At 44.3% G+C, this 19,755-nt stretch overlaps 1 protein-coding gene across 3 annotated transcripts; it reads left to right on the forward strand.

Annotated features, from left to right (window-relative positions):
* The first annotated feature begins 5,223 nt into the window (after positions 1 to 5,223).
* LOC133914210 (transcription factor bHLH18-like) lies at positions 5,224 to 6,864 on the forward strand. Of its 3 annotated transcripts, none has more exons than XM_062357343.1 (3): positions 5,224 to 5,274; positions 5,556 to 6,194; positions 6,281 to 6,864. In XM_062357343.1, the coding sequence occupies exons 2-3, from the start codon at positions 5,577 to 5,579 to the stop codon at positions 6,689 to 6,691; spliced, it is 1,029 nt and encodes a 342-aa protein (XP_062213327.1). In that variant the 5' UTR covers positions 5,224 to 5,274; positions 5,556 to 5,576; the 3' UTR covers positions 6,692 to 6,864. The 3 variants fall into 3 exon arrangements, with proteins under 3 accessions (XP_062213327.1, XP_062213325.1, XP_062213326.1); XM_062357341.1 differs by lacking the exon at positions 5,224 to 5,274 and adding an exon at positions 5,278 to 5,359; XM_062357342.1 differs by lacking the exon at positions 5,224 to 5,274 and adding an exon at positions 5,278 to 5,355.
* Positions 6,865 to 19,755: the final 12,891 nt, after the last annotated feature.

The following is a 19,755-nucleotide window of genomic DNA, read 5'->3' on the forward strand; positions in this document are numbered from 1 at the left end:
GGATTATGAAACACGTACAAAAATTTTAAATTTTTTTGGAGTAATATAAGATCACCGTTTTGAAGGAGAGTGGAAACAAAATTTAATCAACGTGGCTACTGGGAGTTAATGGAGAGCTGGGCTGTATTCGGTAACTGAGGTGTCGAATATGGCACTGTTCACTATTTTTGGTAAATAAAGTGTCAAATACACATGTTAAATTTATAAATATGATGATATGTTATCTATTTCAGGTATGTTGTCTTACTTTTGTATTTTTACCTATTATGCGGTCTAGGGTAGTATATGGTACCATAAAATATCTGCAGTGGGAGAATAGAGTAAAAATTAAGTCAAATAGGACAGGTGGGATTTTACAGTTCTGAAAATAAAAAAATCCAGCAGCGCCTAACAGCTAGTACTACTGCAGTGGTTACTCCAATGAAAGTTCATGGGGCGGTGGGACCGTGTGGGAGTGGGAGTGGGCAAACAGGTTCGCTAAAACAGCACGTGGCTTTTAGAGGGTCCTGCGTGCATACCGCGCAGTAACCCATGCAATCACGAAGAAAATTGCCACCATTTGACCCCATCGTGAGGAGGCCTGCGTGCCACGTGACCAAGCGCGTGAAGCACGTTCCTCTTATGGAGTTGGGACCCCGGACCAGCAGGGCGGGCAGTTCTGCACACTGCACTGCTAAAACGGAGAGGCAGGCAGGAGAGCCCCCTCGACCTATCAGTATCCATGCAATCGGTTTACAGTACCCGTATATGCTAATATGCCCTCCATCCACCTAGCTTAGCTTTATCATTTCTAAACTCACCGGTCACGCAAATATTTCGCTGACATTCGCGTTGTGGCAATGGACGATTTTTTTTTCAAGGACGCAAAAGTTCTGCATGTCGAGCTTTATAGAAGAAATGCAAAGATGCATGGTTGGAAACACGACGCAACCAATGAAGTGGTTGCCAAGAACTCCACACTCTCGAGGAAACAACCAACATAACACCGAAACAAGCTGGCATATACATACAACACACACGACATAATCAGACGAATCCTCCACCTGACAGACAAAAGCTACAAGCTAGAACGGGCTTGATGATGCGGAGGATCACCATAGCACAAAGCTTTAGAGGAGTAGAAGCAACGACAGAGCGAACCACAAGCTACCCGGGTTGAAAAACAATGACAAACACACACACTACAGGGGTACGTAACCAACAAACAACCTCTGAATGAGGGTGGCATACGGACAACATTGACATCCCCAGCTCCATATGCCTCGTCCCCAAGTAGCATTAACAGCTAGCCCAGAACCCAACAGGTGGCTGATGAGGACTACTCATCACGCCGTGTAGAGATGAACCACAAGCACTTGCCCACGCACCGGACGCGGCGCTCTCGCTGCACAGCTTCTGGCGTCGTCAGATTTCTGGAGAAGGGATGGAGACGAGGCATTGGAGCATATGCACAGAGAGGGGGGCACCCGACGATGACTTCTACGATCCACGCACTGTTCTGGCCTCAACGGTCACCGTCGCAAGGAAACAGAGGTGGCCGACGAGGGGATGCAAGGAGCCACGACCAACATGCATGGACGCTCCCAGTCACCATACAACCGCACGCAGGTAAGGCGGACCAGCCGCCGCAATAGCTAGCCAGCTTGTAGACGTGCAAGGCCTCCATGAGCCAGATTTGGATGCAACCAGACCTCGTCCACGCAACGCGAGCAGTGCCTCCTCGACGAAACCGATTCGGCCGCCACACTAGCCACTCTGGCTTCAACAAGGAAGAGACCATAGAGAAGAAAGAGAGGAGGGAGAGACCGTAGATGAACACCGCTTGGCACCACCGCTAGCCGAACATCTAAAATCATTAATAAAAATAACCACAACAAATAGTAATTTACTGTAGCCACTATGAACAATAAACATGCACACACTTTCTTTTTAATGCTGGTTTCGTCCCTTGATTGGGTAGGAGACGGGTTTGCCCCCTCGCGTCGCTGGAGCGACACTGAGAGGGTGTTTTGTTTTTCATGTAGTGCGCTATGATGACGAAATGTTTTCGATCCGGAAGTACCTAACAAATGCATATATCTGTAAAAGAAAAGTCGCAAACAGTTGGATTAGTTACGAGTAAAAGCACAGCCTAATATGTCTTGTCACATCCTCGTTGATTTATAGTCCTTCCCGGGCCAAATGAGACATTTTCCTCATTTGCAGGAATGTCAGATCATTTGTTATGTATACCTAACGAATGATCTTCAGGAACAAATCATTTGTTAGATACGTACGTCGCAAAGTCGATTTATGACGCGAACAGAAAGCTATGTACTACGTGAATAGTACATGACTAAGCTAGTACTATATCATTGCACGATCGAAGGCATGCACAGCAGCACAGCAAAGATTGTCCTTGCTACTGTTATGACACGATTGTTGAATCAGCTTTATTTCCCCTATGTGCTCCAAGAAAGATGCTGCTTGAGAAAATTAGTCATAGTTGGTACTCAATCTAAGCCTACACCGTACATGGGGCACATGCCTATTGATGGCCATGTTTGTTTATCGGAAAAAATGCAAAACTTCCAAAAGATTCTCTTAAAATTTATTTTGTTAAAAAAATCCCTTAAAAGTTAGTCCCCAGACTAAATTTTGAGAGGTCTTTTACAACAAAAACAATTTTTGAGATGAAATCTCAAAATCAAAGTGACTTTTAGGGGTTGTATCTTTCCCTTGTTTATTTCAATTAGAAGCGTTGTATATGTCAGACAACTAGCTGTTGTGGTTACAATTAAAGGACTTGTTGAAATGCAGAAATTTTCATAAGAATTAAACAGATAGATTTGTGCAAAAATCGAGAAGAATTCCTGCTTTGTAAGGACAGATCTAATGATTAGAGCTGTCCTAAACGAGGTATACTATTTTTGAAACATATGGAAAAATAATTTTTAAAGACAAAATTATATCTGCATCTATATCTATACCGTTATAAAATACACGAGTTATAATAGAACCGAACGATCTCCGCCGTTCACTCGAATTAATCAATCCATCACTGTACAAATATTATCTTTGTTCCTCTTTCAAAAAATATATTTAACCTTATATTAATTACCTTTCAAACCTAGATGTCTACTATTTGTCTTCCATACACAAATACATTCAATCTCTTATTATTGTTTTTCATACATCGACGTCTAATATTTAACTTCGATAAATTATTATATCTTAAATTAATTCCACATGTGTGAAATACGTGTACAATTACTAATGATACATTAAAAACACACGGTTGTACCTCCTGTTTTGTGAACAAAAAATTGGTCAGCTTCAAGTACTTTGCATATTGCAAATAGCTTTCCATTCAGGACAATTGGTGCAAAACATCCGTATGAGCAAAATGTTACTGTTTTTTCCTTCTTCTTTCAAAGAACTTATCACGCACGGTTGGCAGACTAGAGAGTTCCACAAAAACCTACTAGGCAACCGCGCAATTTCTCTAGAATCTCAGGAAAATCCTTTCTTTCAAACAGGGTATTAAAAACTTGCATAATACTCGTCATCTATGACCTTCGACGAAGAAGACTAAAAGAATAAAATATATTGTTTATATCCTAACTATAAGATATGTGAGGTGGTATGGGAGCTATGCGTGTGAGGGGAGGTAATAGGTTTGAGCCCCATAGAATGCAGATTAAAAAATAGTTTGAAAAATGGTATGGCTTGTGAGGCATATACGTTGGATCTCTGTGTTAAGATAACTCGGGTGAATTTTTTTTGATTTTTTTTGTCAAAAATGCAAAAAATATTTATCAGTCATAAGTGACGGTTACTATTAATGATCCATCACTTATATTTAGTTATTATTAGTGATTGGTCATTATTATGATCCGTTACTAATAACTTTTATTAGTGATGATGACTCATCAATAATGTGTTTAGGATAATGTGTATATGAGCCATCACTAATGACGATTATCATCCATCATTGAAGGCATTTTTCACGTAATGTTTGTTTGATTTTGTTGGTCCGTGACTTTGAACTAGGGGTGAGAATTGGCCGAATTTTCTTTGTTTATTCAATCGTCCGAACCGCTTTAGATATTAATCGCATATTAGATATCTGATATTCGAAAGAAATCTCGGATATCAGATGGTTCTTAGATAGTTGTATTAGATATCAAATTCGGATGTACAAAGCTAGGTATTTGTCGAATATCAGATATCCGAGAATAAAATCGGATATATCCGAAGACTATCTAACAACTATCCGTGCTTATCTTACGGAGCTTATAAATTTTTCATATGAAATTGAATAGAGACGATCTTTATATAAAAATTGTAGCTTTTGATGATATCTACAAGTTTGTAGCTGATAATTTTTCATTTAAAGTTATTAATATGTTCAAATAATTAATAAAACCTTCAACCGGCATATTGGACACTCATAACTTTTCCGGTTTCACTCTAATATAACTCCTTCCATGGTATTACTGATTTGCTTGTTGGATCTCTAATATAGTTGAGTTTTGGATATGTGAAATGGTTGAATAATTATAACATATGCGATATATATAGTTGTTATTTTTACTCAAAATCTAAATAAATATTCGTAACCGATATTGTCTGTATTCGACTCGTCACATATTCGATCTATATTCATGATTGAGATTATCTACATTTATATTAGCATCTGACATCATTCATATTCTGCTCTAATTCTAATAAATATAGAATCAGCGATATACATCTATATCCAATCCGATTAGATCAACTTAACCATTTATGGATCGGTTCTTTGATCCAACGGCACAAAATGAAGCAGGGTCATCTATCTCTACGCCGTGCCCACTCCGTGGCAGATAGGCATCATGTTAGCTATTGCCGCCTTTTTGGGGTCAGCTGGCCCACAGCCTTCACACACGGACATTGGATAAAACAAGTTGCAAAGTTTATAAAATTGCCATTTCCCACTACTATATTTAACTCTGTACTTTTTTACTATAATAGGGTAAAACATAGATGGTCATTGGTTAAATTGTTGAATTTTTACCATCCTGCTATTTCGGTATAGTGGTAAACTTATTATTGGTTCTACTGTTATAGATTTAGAAGGATTTATTTATCATCCTTAATGAAAAATTACCACCAATAAAATGATATAAAGTTAAATATTCCTCTTTAAAAAAGTTAAATACACCCTGTCAGCCTTTTGATCTGGCAATCGTCCTAGCTATTCAGCCATTCAGGGCTCACATCGGTCTCGCTGCCTACAAACTTTTGCTACTAGTACGCCACTATTTTTGCTAGTTTTTTTTTCTACTGATATATGGACTTGTCACTTGCGGATTGCCACACAGTTCTTCCAGTGTTGGTGCCATGTTTCTTTGGCTAAATTTCTTGTGCAAATTGCAATCTTGGCATCGATTGTTTTTTTGTTGTCTTTTTGATGTTTAGCTCCAAGGCTTCACATCACATATGCATGGAAAAAACAGCGTATCATGCATCTGGAATTCTACGTAGATATCGGTTGCTGATTTTGTTGGTACTCTTTGATGTTTCTCTAATAGGCAGTAGCGGTATCTGGGAAAATGGAGGACTCGAGCATGTTCATGCAGTGGGCCATGAGCACGCTGCAGCACGGGCACCCGCCGGCAACGCCGACCGCCGCCTACGACGATAGCGGCGACACCTTCTCGTCACTCCCAGTGTTCGGATACTCGGCATCACTACTGAACACAATGGTCCCGGAGGAACCACCGGCGCGAGAAGGCCACCGGGACACCAAATGCTGGAGCTTGGGCAACACCGACAGCGGCAGTGGCGGCGTCGGCGCATCCGTCGGGGCCGTGGAGCGCGATGGCAGGTCGCCATCGCAACACTCGGTCAAGTGTCCCGCGCCCCAGAGCAGCAGCGGTAGCGGCACAAACCAGCTTGTGAGCTGGAATTTCAACTCGGTGTCGGCGCAGCCATGCAACGAAGCCATGCCGATCTCTGCCGCCGCCGCAAGTGCATCGAACGACGGTGGCGGCGTGCCGCTGATGATGCAGCACGGGTCACCGCGGACAAGGAGATCCTCTGAGAAAAGCTCGGGGTCCTCGTCGTCGGCGCCGTACGCCCAGGACCACATCATCGCGGAGCGGAAGCGGCGGGAGAAGATCAACCGGCGCTTCATCGAGCTCTCCACCGTCATCCCCGGCCTCAAGAAGGTCCTCCAATGCGGAACCCTACACTTACTCTACATCAATCTCTGATGCATGCAGATTTCACAATTCCACGGTTAATTTCTGTTCAGATGGACAAGGCGACGATCCTCTCCGACGCGACGAAGTACGTGAAGGAGATCCAAGAAAAGCTCAAGGCACACGAAGACAGCAGCGGCAATGGCCGGAGCGTCGAGTCGGCAGTGCTCGTTAAGAAGCCGCGTATCGCGGTGCCGGACGACAAGGACGGTCGACCACCTTCGAACGCGGCATCTGGGCCCGCGATGGCCAGGAACGCGCTGCCGGAGATCGAGGCGAGGATCTCGGACAGCAACGTGATGGTGAGGATCCACTGCGACGACGCCAAGGGATTGCTCGTCAGGTTGCTCGCTGAGGTCGAGGGGCTCCACCTCGGCATCGCGCATGTCAATGTCATGCCGTTCCCCGCTAGCACTCTGATCGTAAACATCGTGGCAAAGGCAAGTTCGCTAACATTTTCTTAGATTTGGAGATGACAAATTCATTGTCTCCTGGTAATTAATCGGAAAAAAATCCATTGTTTTGTGGAGAGACGATCGACATATTTAGATGTACTGTGTCTACTCAAACCTCGTGTGCAGGGGGTATTCCTCCAACAATTTCCAGGTTTCACTCAAATTGGTTTAGTAATTGGATAGAATCACTTAGGTCATGTTTGGATGTGTAGTATTTTTGGAGTATCTAGAGAATACCATTGTTTCTTGAAAATACTATAGTATTGGAAACTTTGAGGTGTTGGGTACAACAAAGATTATAGTTTTTACAAACTGTAGTATGCCAAATACCATGACAATTCTTTTTTTTAAAAATCCACTCATCACCAACATGCATCGTGTAATACTAAATGTTAGACTATATTTGGACTATGACTCTATATTTGGTTTATGCTAATCTTGGGCCTCCCTTCCTATTCTTTCGGATTCTTGTTTCCGTAAGCCGGTGCTTGAGATATGGAAGGCTTGTGCCTATTTATGTAATCCTTTGATTATCGATTGATTATTGCGTGAATTATTTCCGCTTTCATGGTATTAGAGACGGTCGTTCCTGTGACCTCCCTCCACCGCTTCTGCTCCTAAACTTTCGCGCCGCCATGACCGGCGATCTCCCACCTGAGGAACTTGAGTGCCAGCGCAATGATGAGGCCCGCATCCATGCTGAGGCCGAGCGTCGTCACGCCATGGAGGAAGAATGCCAACGCTCCGCGGCAGAGGCCGACACCACCATCGTTGTCGCTCTTCACGTGTAGGCGGTCTCCATCGCCAACATTCGTTAGCTCGTTCCCATCATCCTTGACCTCGCGTACGCGAGTTACTCCAAGCGGTGCGGCCTCCTCCTCGTCACGCTTAGGAAGTATGCACTCACCGAGCACGTCCTCTTCGATGACACCTACTCTGACTGCGCGTCCTGGCGGCGCATGGACTGTATCGTCCTCTCTTGGTTGTACGACACCATATCCACCGGCCTCCTCGAGATCGTCATGGTTCCCAACACCACCGCCCGCGTCGTTTGGCTAGCTCTCGAGGACCAATTTGTCAGCAACAAGGAGACCCGTGCATTGCTCCTTGACGCTGAGTTCCGCACTCTCATCCAAGGTGCTCTCACTATATCCGATTATTACCGTAAGTTGAAGAACATGGCCGATCTCCTCGGCGACCTTGGCGAACCCGTTCAGGACCGCACTCTCGTGCTGTCCGTCTTACACGGCCTCAATGATAAGTACTCCCACATGGCAGCCCTCCTAAAACGGTAGAAGCCGTTTCCGTCTTTCGTCGACATCCGCAATGACCTCCTATTGGAGGAGCTCACAATGGCCGATCGCCTGGCATCTTCCTCCACGGCGCTGGTGGCCGGTGCTCCTACTCCCAGCATGCACGGTGGTGATGCCCAAGGTAGTGCATCGGGCAACGCGCCTCCCACCACAGGCGGCGGCAACCGCCCGAACAACTGCCGTCGTCGCAAGAACCATAATGGTTATGCCAGTAACCTTTCCACTTCTTCTCCTATTTCTCATTCTACTCCATCGAATTTCATCATTGGTAACGGGTCACTGCTGCCCATTACCTCCACCGGCTCCACTCATATCCTAGCACTCATGGTCCTTGTCACCTACGGAATGTCCTTGTTACACCTTAGATTATTAAGAATTTGATTTCCGTTCGTCAATTCACAATTGATAACAATTGTTCCATTGAATTTGACCCATATGACCTTTCTGTGAACGACCTTTGCACCAGGAGCATGATCGCTAGGTGTAATAGCACTGGTTCCATCTACCCGTTGCTTTCATGTCCTTCCAGTCCGCAGGCACTCACCGTTGTCACCACCGCCCTTTGGCATCACCACCTCGGTCATCCTGGTTCTGAGGCTCTCTCCAAATTAGCTAGCAGCTTCGTCATCACTTGTAATAATGGTGCAACTGAATCTGTGTGCCATGCTTGTCAACTTGGCTGACACATTCGTTTTCCTTTTGCTACCTCTAGCTCGCGTGCTCTCAAGAATTTTGATTTAACACATTGTGATCTTTGGACCTCCCCTGTGCCTAGTGTCTCTGGTTAGAAGTATTATCTCGTCATTGTTGATGATTGCTCCCATTTCCTCTGGACTTCTCCTTTGTGTTTAAAGTTGGATATTTTTCCACTATATCGTATTTTTTCGCCTATGTCCAGACTGAATTTGGGTGCTCCATTAAAAGTGTGCAATGCGATAATGGCTGTGAGTTTGAAAACTCATCTACCCACCACTTTTTCCTCACCCACGACATTGCACTCTGCATGTCGTGTCCATATACATCTCAGCAAATTGGGAAGGCCGACCATGTCATTCGTACCACCAATAATATCATTTGTTCTCTCCTATTTCAAGCAAGCATACCTCCTTCTTATTGGGTCAAAGCCCTCCATGCCACCACTTACCCCCTAAAACGCCACCCAACCAAAACACTTAGCTTCCTCACACCATACTTCTCCCTTTACGACGTTCACCCTTCCTATGATCATCTTCGTGTTTTTGGTTGTCAGTGCTACCCCAACCTTTCTTCCACGGTTGCACATAAGCTTTCCCTCCCTCCACTTTGTGCGTCTTCCTTGGCTATCCCTCAGAACACAAAGGTTATCGGTGTCTTGATTTGCCATACAATTGGATCATCACCTCTCAGCATGTCACGTTTGATGAGGCTTCTTTTCACTTTGCCACTAATGCGGCCTTGCTGGTTTCTAACTTTGATTTTCTATCAGACATGCACTCCTTGCCGTTGCCCATTGGGTCGTGTCCTTCTGCAGGTCCTACAGGCGTCACAGTTTTAGCCGGTCCTGCCAGTCATATTGGTGGGTTTGATTCGGCACCATATCCAGTCTTGACTGCCTACTTGGACCCCCTCTAGTTGGTTCTTCCTGGCCTTGGTCCTGCTAAGCAGCCTGCCCATGTGCCCGGCTCCTTTGCCTCCGCCGGCTCACATGGGCTCAGCACGACTGGTGGCTCTCCCGGCTCCCTGATGAGCCTCCAGGAGCCCAGCGCATCTAAGGCGTGTGTGCCCGGTGGCGCAGTGGTGCTTGCTTCAGATGTTGCTCAGTCATTGCATGCGCTCGTTCCGGACGTCCTGAGCGCCCAGCACGGCGTCCCCTCTAGTTTGGCTACCCCTGTTGACATGTCGTCACAGGTTGTTGCCAGCTGAACCGGTCCAAAGCAAGTTATCTCCATTCCCCTTGTGACCAATGATCACCGCATGGTCACTAATGGGAAAACTGACTTTCATCTTCCGGTTGATCGCAAAAATCTTCATGCCTCGATCCTCTCGCTGATCCCAAAGACGTACTGTGGAGCTTTGTCCGATCCTAATTGGCGAGCTGCCATGACTGAGGAATTCGAGGCCCTTCAGGCAAACAATACCTGGGACCTCATCCCTCGTCCTCCTGGTGCCAACATCATTACAGGCAAGTGGGTTTTTTTCGTCATAAGTTTCAGTAGGATGGTTCATTTGATCGATATAAAGCACGCTGGGTACTTCGTGGCTTCACTCAACGGCTTAGTGTTGATTTTGATGAGACTTTTAGTATTGTAGTCAAGCCTACCACTATTCACATAGTTCTCATATTTGCTTTCTCCCGTGACTGGCCAATTCACCAACTTGATGTGAAAAATGCCTTTCTACATGGCACTCTTTTAGAGACAGTCTACTGCATGCAGCCGTCTGGTTTTATTGATTCTACCTAGCTTGATCATGTGTGTCACCTGAACAAGTCTCTTTATGGGTTGAAGCAGGCACCCTGAGCGCGGTACATTCGGTTTGCCTCTCATCATATATCCATTGGTTTTGTGGAGGCCAAATCCAACACATCACTGTTTGTCTTTCATCGGGGGATGAACACTATTTATTTGCTCCTGTACGTCAATGACATTGTCCTGACTGCCTCATCAGTGGACCTTCTTCACCGCACTATCTCAACTCTTTAGCAGGAGTTTGCTATGAAGGACCTTGGGTCGCTTACACTATTTTCTAGGTATTTCAGTCAGTCATCATGATAGGGGTCTTTTTCTCTCACAATGATAATATATTCTGGACATATTGGAACGTGCTAGAATGGCCGCATGAAAACCTTGTAGCACGCCCGTGGATACACATACCAAACTCTCTGGTGATGGTACCCTTGTGGATGATCCAACTCACTATCACAGTCTTGTTGGTGCACTGTAGTACTTGACTTTCACCCGTCTGGACATTGCATATGCTGTGCAACAAGCATGCCTATTTATGCATGACCCTTGTGAGCTTCATCTCGCTTTGTGAAACGCATCCTCCGGTATCTACAGGGCATTCTTGAGCATGGTCTAGTGCTTCACCAGACTTTTACTGCTAACCTAGTTGTCTACTCTGATGCTAATTGGGCGGGCTGTCATGATACACGTAAGTCCGCCTCGAGCTATGGTGTTTTCCTTGGTGACAATCTCGTCTCTTGGTCATCTAAAAGACAACATACTATGTCACATTCTAGTGCCGAAGCAGAGTATCATGCTGTGGCCAATGGTGTTGCAGAAGCTGTTTGGTTGTGCCAGTTGCTCATGGAGTTACACAGTCCTCTCCGGCATGCCACTCTAGTTTACTATGACAATGTCAGCGCCGTCTACCTCTCTAGCAATCTTGTTCAGCATCAGCGTACCAAGCATGTGGAGATCGACTTGCACTTCATCCGTGAACGTGTTGCTCTTGGTGACATCCGTGTTTTACACGTTCCAACGTCGTCCCAATATGCCAACATCTTCACCAAAGGGCTGCCTATGTCTGTTTTCCAAGAGTTTTGGTCCAGTCTGAACATTCGTCCCTTTGCCGTTTCGACTGCGGGGGTGTGTTAGACTATATTTGGACTATGGCTCTATATTTGGTTTATGCTAATCTTGGGCCTCCCTTCCTATTCTTCTGGATTCTTGTTTCCATAAGCTGGTGCTTGAGACATGGAAGGCCTGTGCATATTTATATAATCCTTTGATTATCAATTGATTATTGTGTGGATTGTTTCCGCTTTTACTAACTGATATACGATGGATTTTGCTGTATGATGATGCATGAGCTTAACAATTTTGAATGGACAGAGTAGTATTAAGAACAGATGAAACAAAAATAAATTATATATATTTGTTGAAGAAAGCTAAAGAGATTAAGGCAACCATTGTAAATAGCATGTGTAAGCCAGTGAATATGTCTCATGACTTTACTATATCTCATATATAGTACTTACCCCCTATTTGGATGATGGGGATTGGTACAACAACTTCTAGAGTTAGTTAAATCTTGGGATTTGTCTGCAAATCCCTTCTATCAAATAAGCCCTTTCGTTTGAAGTTAATATTACATTTATAGAAACTAGCTGAGAATTGCCTCACAATTGCATGTATCGACAATTTGTGGATCACTGATCTTATGAATACATGAATAAAGTAGGGGATATTTCCTTTAGCCGAATCGTATGGTAGAACACAGAGATTTATACAAGTTATGCAGAAGGTTTGAGGCTCGTGGAGCAATGGTTGCTTCTATTTGGCTTGTTGTGTCTTTTTTTCCCGCAGGGTCCCCTGACTCTCTCTCTATATAGAGGTTTGTCGTGTAGCGTCCGGATTCCTTTCTAAGTAGAATTTGATCATCTTTAAACTTAGGGATGCACTTTCTTGTTTAAGGGATGTTCTGGAACCTGTGGATAGTTTCCATATATCCAGAGATTCCTTTCTCAGATATAGTCGTATGTTCCGAGAATTTGAGAAACCTTGGAGATCGTGAGGAGGCTAGACAGGGAAGATTATCGGCGAGACAATTATCCTTCCTTGGGATATATTTGACCAACAAATTTCTTTTCCAGCTTCCTCACCTCCGCGAGGTAGTCTGTCATAGTCTTATCCGAGGTTTGATACTCCTTACTAACTTGCTTCCACCACTAACTGTGAATCCTCTTTCACGAGAAGGAGGTGGATACCAAGAGCAGACCCTCAGATTGAGCTACATTATTTGTGGCTAAAAAGTCAATCTGCAAAGCATATTGCAGCATTTCTCCTGTTGGAGAGATAAGTATGGTTCCAGCCCCTGCGCCTTGAAGCGTAAGCGACCCATCAAATAAAAGAGTCCATACATCTGACACTTTGTTATGGTTGTCATGGGGTTGATCGAGTTCTTTCCATTCAGTTACGAAGTCATCTAGTACTTGCAACTTGATCGTAGTCCGAGGTGTGAAGCGAATGTCGAATTCCACGAGCTCGACAGCCCATTTAGCAATTCGTCTAATGTCATCTTTGTTGTGGAGAATCTCTCCGAGTGTGAATATTGATGGTATGATGATCTTATGAGCTTGGAAATAGTGCCATAACTTGTGAGTGGCCATCAACACCGTATATAGTAGCTTCTGCACTTGCGGATAGTGCTCCTTAGGACTGTGGAGTACTTCATTGACATAGTATACCAGGCGTTGGCTGCTCTCTCATTTCTCGGGTACTTACCTTTCCACCACCAATACCCCTTTTACAATACGTGGTCCTGCCGCTATGTATAACAGAAGATATTCATTTGAGATGGGAGTGACTAGCACATGGGGATTAAATATACCTCTTTAGATTCTTGAATGCTTTGTCTGTCTCTTCTAACCATTCAAACTTGTCATTTTGCGTAGCAATTTTAAGAAAGCGAGTCCTCGATCTCTGAGTCTAGATATGAAGCGGTTGAGAGTTGTTATGCACCCGGTTAATCTCTGAACTTCTCATACTAGCCTGGGGGGTTGCATTTCTTCGATGGTGATCTTTTCGGGATTGACTTTGATCTTCTATATGACACTAGGTACCCGAGTAATTTTTCTACGTCGACTCTAAACATGCACTTCTTTGGGTTTAGCATGACTCGGTTCTTAACTAGGTTATCAAATGTTTCTTGTAGGTCGGAGATGAAGCTTCCCTTATTTTTGGTCTTGACAATGAGATCCTCAACATTTTGGCTAATTTGGTCATGGAGAGTTATCTGCATAACCCATTGGTACGTGGCACCAACATTTTTTTAATCCAAATGACATCATCACATAGCAATATACTCTAAAAGGAGTAATAAAGGAGGTTTTCTCTTCATCTTCTTGATGCATACTGACCTTAACCGGAGTAAGCATCGAGAATGCTTAGATACTCGCACCTGGAGGTGGAGTCGACTATCTGATCTATGTGTGGTAGAGGAAAGGCATCCTTTGGGTAGGCTTTGTTGAGATCGGTGAAGTCCACACACATTCATCACTTGCCTTTTGATTTTTTAACCATGACGAGATTGATGAGCCACTCGGGATGATCCACCTCTCTGATGAATCCACCTTTATAAGCCTTTTGATTTCCTCTTTGATTGCTTCTTTCCGGTTGGGTGCAAACCGCCAAAGCTTCTGTTTGACTTGCTTTGCATCAGTCTGGATAGCTAATTGTGCTCTATTAGCTGCCTGGGGATACCAGCCATATCATACGGTTGCCATGCAAATAGATTGTCATTTGCCCAGATGAAGATGACGATCGTGAGTTCCTATTTGGGATCCAGGTTAGAGCTGAACCGGATGGTCTTGGATGGCTTTGCTGGGTCCAAAGGAATGGTTCCGATGTCACCATGGGACTTAACGGTTGCCTTAGGTCTCAAGTTCTTCATCTCCTTATTGGGTTGGTGTTGCATTGCCATGTCGAGACTTTGCTTGTTGCAGCGGAGGCTTGCTGTAGGGTAACCCCAGACAGTAATGAATCCCTCGGGTCCCAAGATCCTCATGCATTGGTAGGCGTAATGCACGGCAGCCATGAACTTGACTAGGGTTGGTCATCCCAAGATAGCATTATATGACATCTCAAAGTTAACCACATCGAACTGACTCTTCTCTGTTCAGAAGTTGTCTTGCTTTCCGAATGTAACAGGGAGCGATATCTGGCTGATGGACGTGGCTGAAGATCCGGGTACTATGCCATGGGAGGCTTGCAAAACCGGCTTGATGACATATTGGGTGATATGCATCACTTTGAGAATGCCTGTGAGGAGGATGTTTAGGGAACTCTCTCCATCGATAAGCACTCGAGAGATCTTGCAGTAGTTTATTGTAAGCTCGACTACTATCAGGAAGTGGTCTGCCGTACGAAGTTCTTATGAAAGTTGTCTTGGTCGAAGGAGAGCTCGACGTTCAACCATTTGATGACCTAGTGAGCATTAGGGCCAGCAACTAAGACTTTTCGAACCATTGTCTTGTACTACCACTTGGACTTTGATGTGTGTTTGTCTGATCTTCCGAAGGTAATATGATAATTCGATTGGTAGAGTTTCGACGTTGATGATCCAAAGGCTCCGATCAGAACAAATCGAGAACCCTCGCAACCACTACAACACTACTTTGAGGTTATCAATCATGCTAAGACGTGGTTGACCTCACCAAGAAGGCTTTTCCTGCAAGCGAATCGAGAACACAAGAAAGAATAGGTAATTACCAATGAAGTACTCAAGTTGTGGTTCAACAAACCGATAAACGATAAAACTGTCTGAAACAAAATAATCTAAGCTAAACCCGAGCCTAAACTATGACGGCTACTGTATATTTATAGGGGGACATGATGAGGTCAACTTAGGGTTGTGCAGCCATGGAAAGAAGCGTGCACAACCTAGACTTTGATCCCGACACGATTACAAGACCCAACAGGGTGTAAAACAATGATGCAGCATATTATTCCTTCTACTCGGACTAATCTATGAGGAATCTAAGGGTGAGACCAGATCCATTGAAAAGGTCTCGTCAATATCTTTCCAACGAATTCAAGAACGCCTCAATTGGACTCCGTATGCGAGAGTTATGCCCGTTTTGTTGATGTGTTGTGCTGGGACTCGACCACGACCATGATCACAACCAAAGCTTAGCTTCGTGTCCGAGTAGACTTGTCTTTTGAGGGATGACATCCAGATAAGGTTGTGAAAGGTTGTGGTGCTTTTCCCATGTTACTAAGCAATAAAACATCACAAAGATTCAGTAGCAATCCATCCAAGAAAGTATGAACAGCAAGGAACGAATTCACCTGGTGGTTTAATTTTCATGCACGTGCTCTTGTATTTGGACCTTATATGATTTGAGGAATATTAGTAGTATTGATCGTATCTGAATGAGCCATGGGCTCATTAGACTTGTTGGATGTGGAGCCACCGAATATGTGGTCGATGATCCTCTGTTCTAGTTGGTAGGACATCATGCTCACGTCATCGTCATTGGAGCTGGAGTCCCTGCTCTGGACTGTGACTTGGGTCTTCTTTCCCTTGGCCTTGACCAGTTTTTGCCAGAGGCGGCACTGGTGGAGGTTGTGGTTGTCGGTTTGGTGGAGGTCACACCAAGGATTACCATCACATTCACCAGTGCCCGGTGTGTAGTTATTGCTCCAAGATGAGCCAGAACGCTTGTAGGGATGGGTGTCGACCAGACCAACAAAAACTTTATCAGTTTTGGTTTTCTTGCCCTTACCTTCCTTAAAGTTCCTCTTGCACTTGCTTTTGGCCACATCGTTGTCGAGTCTAGCCTGAGGGCGTTTGATGCCCTGATCTCTCTCCTTGACAAACATGAGCTCCTCTTCGGCTTTGGTTGCCTGGTTGATGATCTTCATGAGTTCCTTGATCATCTCAGGCTCCTTTCTAGTGACATCCTCAATGCATCATCAGCTCCTAACCCCTTGAGTGAACACCTTGATGATGTCTTAGTCATTTACCTCGGGGATGGTGTTCCGAGTGTTGTTGAAATGACGCATGAACTCACGCAAGGTCTCTTTCTCCGTCTGCTAGCAATGGAAGATATCATTTTTTGTGCCAAGGAAAATGTATGTACCCTGAAAGTTGGCTTAGAATAGATCACAAAACTACTCCCATGAGTAGATTATTTTTGCTGGTAGGTGAGTCAACTAGGTCTTAGCTACCCCTTCAAGGGCTGTGGGGAGGTAATTTGTCATTATCTTCTCGTCCTTGCTAGTCTCTTGGACGGTCGTAGTGTAGATTTTCTTGAACTCAATGGGATTCGTATTCCTGCTGTACTTCTTAATCGACTCGAGGCAAAACTAAGATGGCTAGTTCACCCTCCACAGATCCAGAGAGAAGGCTTGGCATCTGTTGATGGTGCCTTGCTCGGTTCGGGTAGCCATGGGTGTTATACCCATGAGGATTAGAGATCTGCCGCGGCTCCTACTCAAGTGACGTCGAGACCTCCTCTGATTAGACAGCTAAGGCGCAGTTGATTCCTCTTCAGGGGTCTTTGAGTATCTTTGCCGGTCAATAACATCACGCGGGTCATTGATAGGATATCTAATCAGTGAAACCTTGTGGTGACTGGACACTCGGTTATCTTCTTGGACCATCTTGTTCTAGGGATTGTGTCTCTTTGAATTTGATTCACCACGGGAAGGGTCATTGCGAGACTTCCCCTAGTTAAAGCTATTCGTGGTGATAGCTAGATGAGAGTTCTCAGCTTGGGTGATAGCCTCCTTTGCCATGCCGGTCATCGAGTTGATCAAGCCCTTACTGGAGGATGTTGTCAGATATGCAGTAGGAGGTTGCATGAGGGCCTTCTATGAAAAGAGAAGCCTTTGTGTTGTTGCGGATCTGTAGTGCTAAGCCTCCCTCTTATGATCAGAACTCATTGGATCCTATGCTCCTTTAGGGTTCTAGATCTAAGGGGGTGTGACCAGTGGAAACTAGCTGTCGCTCCCTGCAGCCGGAGTGACTGGAACCCGCATGTCAATAGGATTGTTCTCCTCATGATTGTCCAGACCGACATCCTTATCACTAATGGCGAAGACTTCTTAGGGGCAATCTCCATTGGAGGAGGAGTCTAGATCTATCATGGATTTATCGTCAGAGTTGTTTGGATAGGTGTCTTGACCATCCATGTTGTTGGAAGCCGCAAGAGAAGATCCCGACTTACGGCGAACATCGCTCTTGCGATCGTCTTAGCAATTGAGTGGTTGGAACTCGATGTCGTAGTCTTTGGCGTACTGATCCATAAAGTGAATTTACTTCTTCATTAGAGTCATCGTCGGTTAGGTGTTCATGGAGGTCCACCCGATTGATCACCAGTTCATTGTTGGTTGAGGGGGGTGAAGATGTCATAGAATACCTCGTCCAGGAAGCTAGTCCTCAGTGCAAGTTTGGGTGAAACCGACAACATGTCATGTGCAGAAGTTTCAACACTTTTTGTCATAATCCCCACAGACACCGCCAACTATCGATGATTAGTGAACTGCCGATCTTATGAGCTTATAGAGATAGTAGGGGATGCTTCGAGCAACCGAATCACACAGTGCACACACGATCTTATACATGTTCAGACCTCCCTTAGGATAATAGACATACATCTTGTTGGCCTTTTATTAACCTATAGGACTGTTTACAAGAGGATACTTGGTTAGCCTAGATAGATCTAAATTTAGTTGAAGGGCTCCCTTGTATTTAGTCGGGGGAGAGAAGCCAAATCTAAGTTGCGAAAAGCTCAAGGGCGCAGAACTTCCGTGGGCTTGAATGACGTCAATAGAGTTGTGCTGACTTCTAATGGCTTGTCCTCCGCAGGGTCCCCTGGCTCCGTACATATAGAGGGGGGGGGGGGTTCATCGTACGACTCCTGGAGTCTTTCATTATCATCCTTGGAGATAAACTTTCCTGTTTACAAGATATCTTGGGTATTTGTGGTCAGTTTCTATACGTCTAGGGATTTCTTTTTGAAGATAGAAATATACCCCCAAGAATGTAGGGAAACCTAGGGTTTTTGAATACGGCGGTTTATATTACCCATCATCAGAAGTCATCTCCTAGATCCACCGGATCGATCATTGGATCCTTATCACGCATAGGGCAAAGTTATAGTAGAACCCCTTGTCCAAGTAGCCGTTTCTAGGTATAGACTTGGGTGGAGTCGGTGACATGTTTTGTGGTGAAGATTCGATGCCGTTGGTCATGATCCCTATGGACGACGCTAGTGACGATTTGTGAACCGCTGATTTTATGAATATGTGAATAAAGTAGGGGATACTCCATTTAGCCGAATCGTACGCCAGAACATAGAGATTTATACAGGTTCAGGCCTTCCGAAGGATAATAGTCTTATATCATGTGGTCTTGTAATGATCTTCGAGACAGATTATAAAGAGGGAGGTCTTGGCTAGTCTAGATGAGATCTAAACCTAGTCAAGGGCTCCTTGTATGTAGTCTCAGCAAGATGTTGATGTAAATAGCGATTGCAAAAGGCTTAGGCTCATGGAGCGATGATTGCTTCTGTTTGGCTTGTTGTGTCTTTTTTTTCCCACAGGGCCCCTGGTTCCATATATATAGAGAGGTTGCCATGTAGCATCCGAAATTCTTTCTGAGTAGGATTTGATCATCCTTAAACTTAGGATAAACTTCCTCATTTAAGGTATATTTTGAAATCTACAGGCAATTTCCATACATCTAAGGACTCCTTTCCTATATACAATCGTATATATGCTCCGAGAATCTGGGAAACTCTGAGGAATTCGTAAATATATAGGATAGTCGTATACAGTAGTTATGTATTACTCATCGTGCATGGTGGCATATTTTTAGACAATAGAATAATAAATTGGCCCGGCTTTAATCCCACAACTAAATATTATTCCAAAGTCCCTGCATAGCACAAAGCTAAATTATAAAACTTTAACAAGCCAAATAGCGTCTAACTAATCAAACATTGCATAGCATGTTACTAAATCTCCCATGGCTAGTGAAGATCTCCTTATAGTTGTCTCCTCCCGCTGTAACAAGGACTAGAACTAAAACTAATTATGTTCAAAGTCCTCTGAAGACAACCTACGTATATCTTTGTTCTTTAAAAAGCAATGTCATTTTGGCTTCGCCAACACCAAATCGACCAAAAAAATCGGCCGGCAGCACCAATCAAATTTTGAGGCTTCAGCTTTGAACCCACCCTGTTAAGCCAGTTACCAAATGTGTTGGTTACTATATACGCGGACAGTTCGCCAAATAATTTTAGCAAAGTGGCATTCAAAAATTGATGTT

Source organism: Phragmites australis, chromosome 4, assembly GCF_958298935.1.
Source record: "Phragmites australis chromosome 4, lpPhrAust1.1, whole genome shotgun sequence".
Classification (NCBI taxonomy): Eukaryota; Viridiplantae; Streptophyta; class Magnoliopsida; order Poales; family Poaceae; genus Phragmites; species Phragmites australis.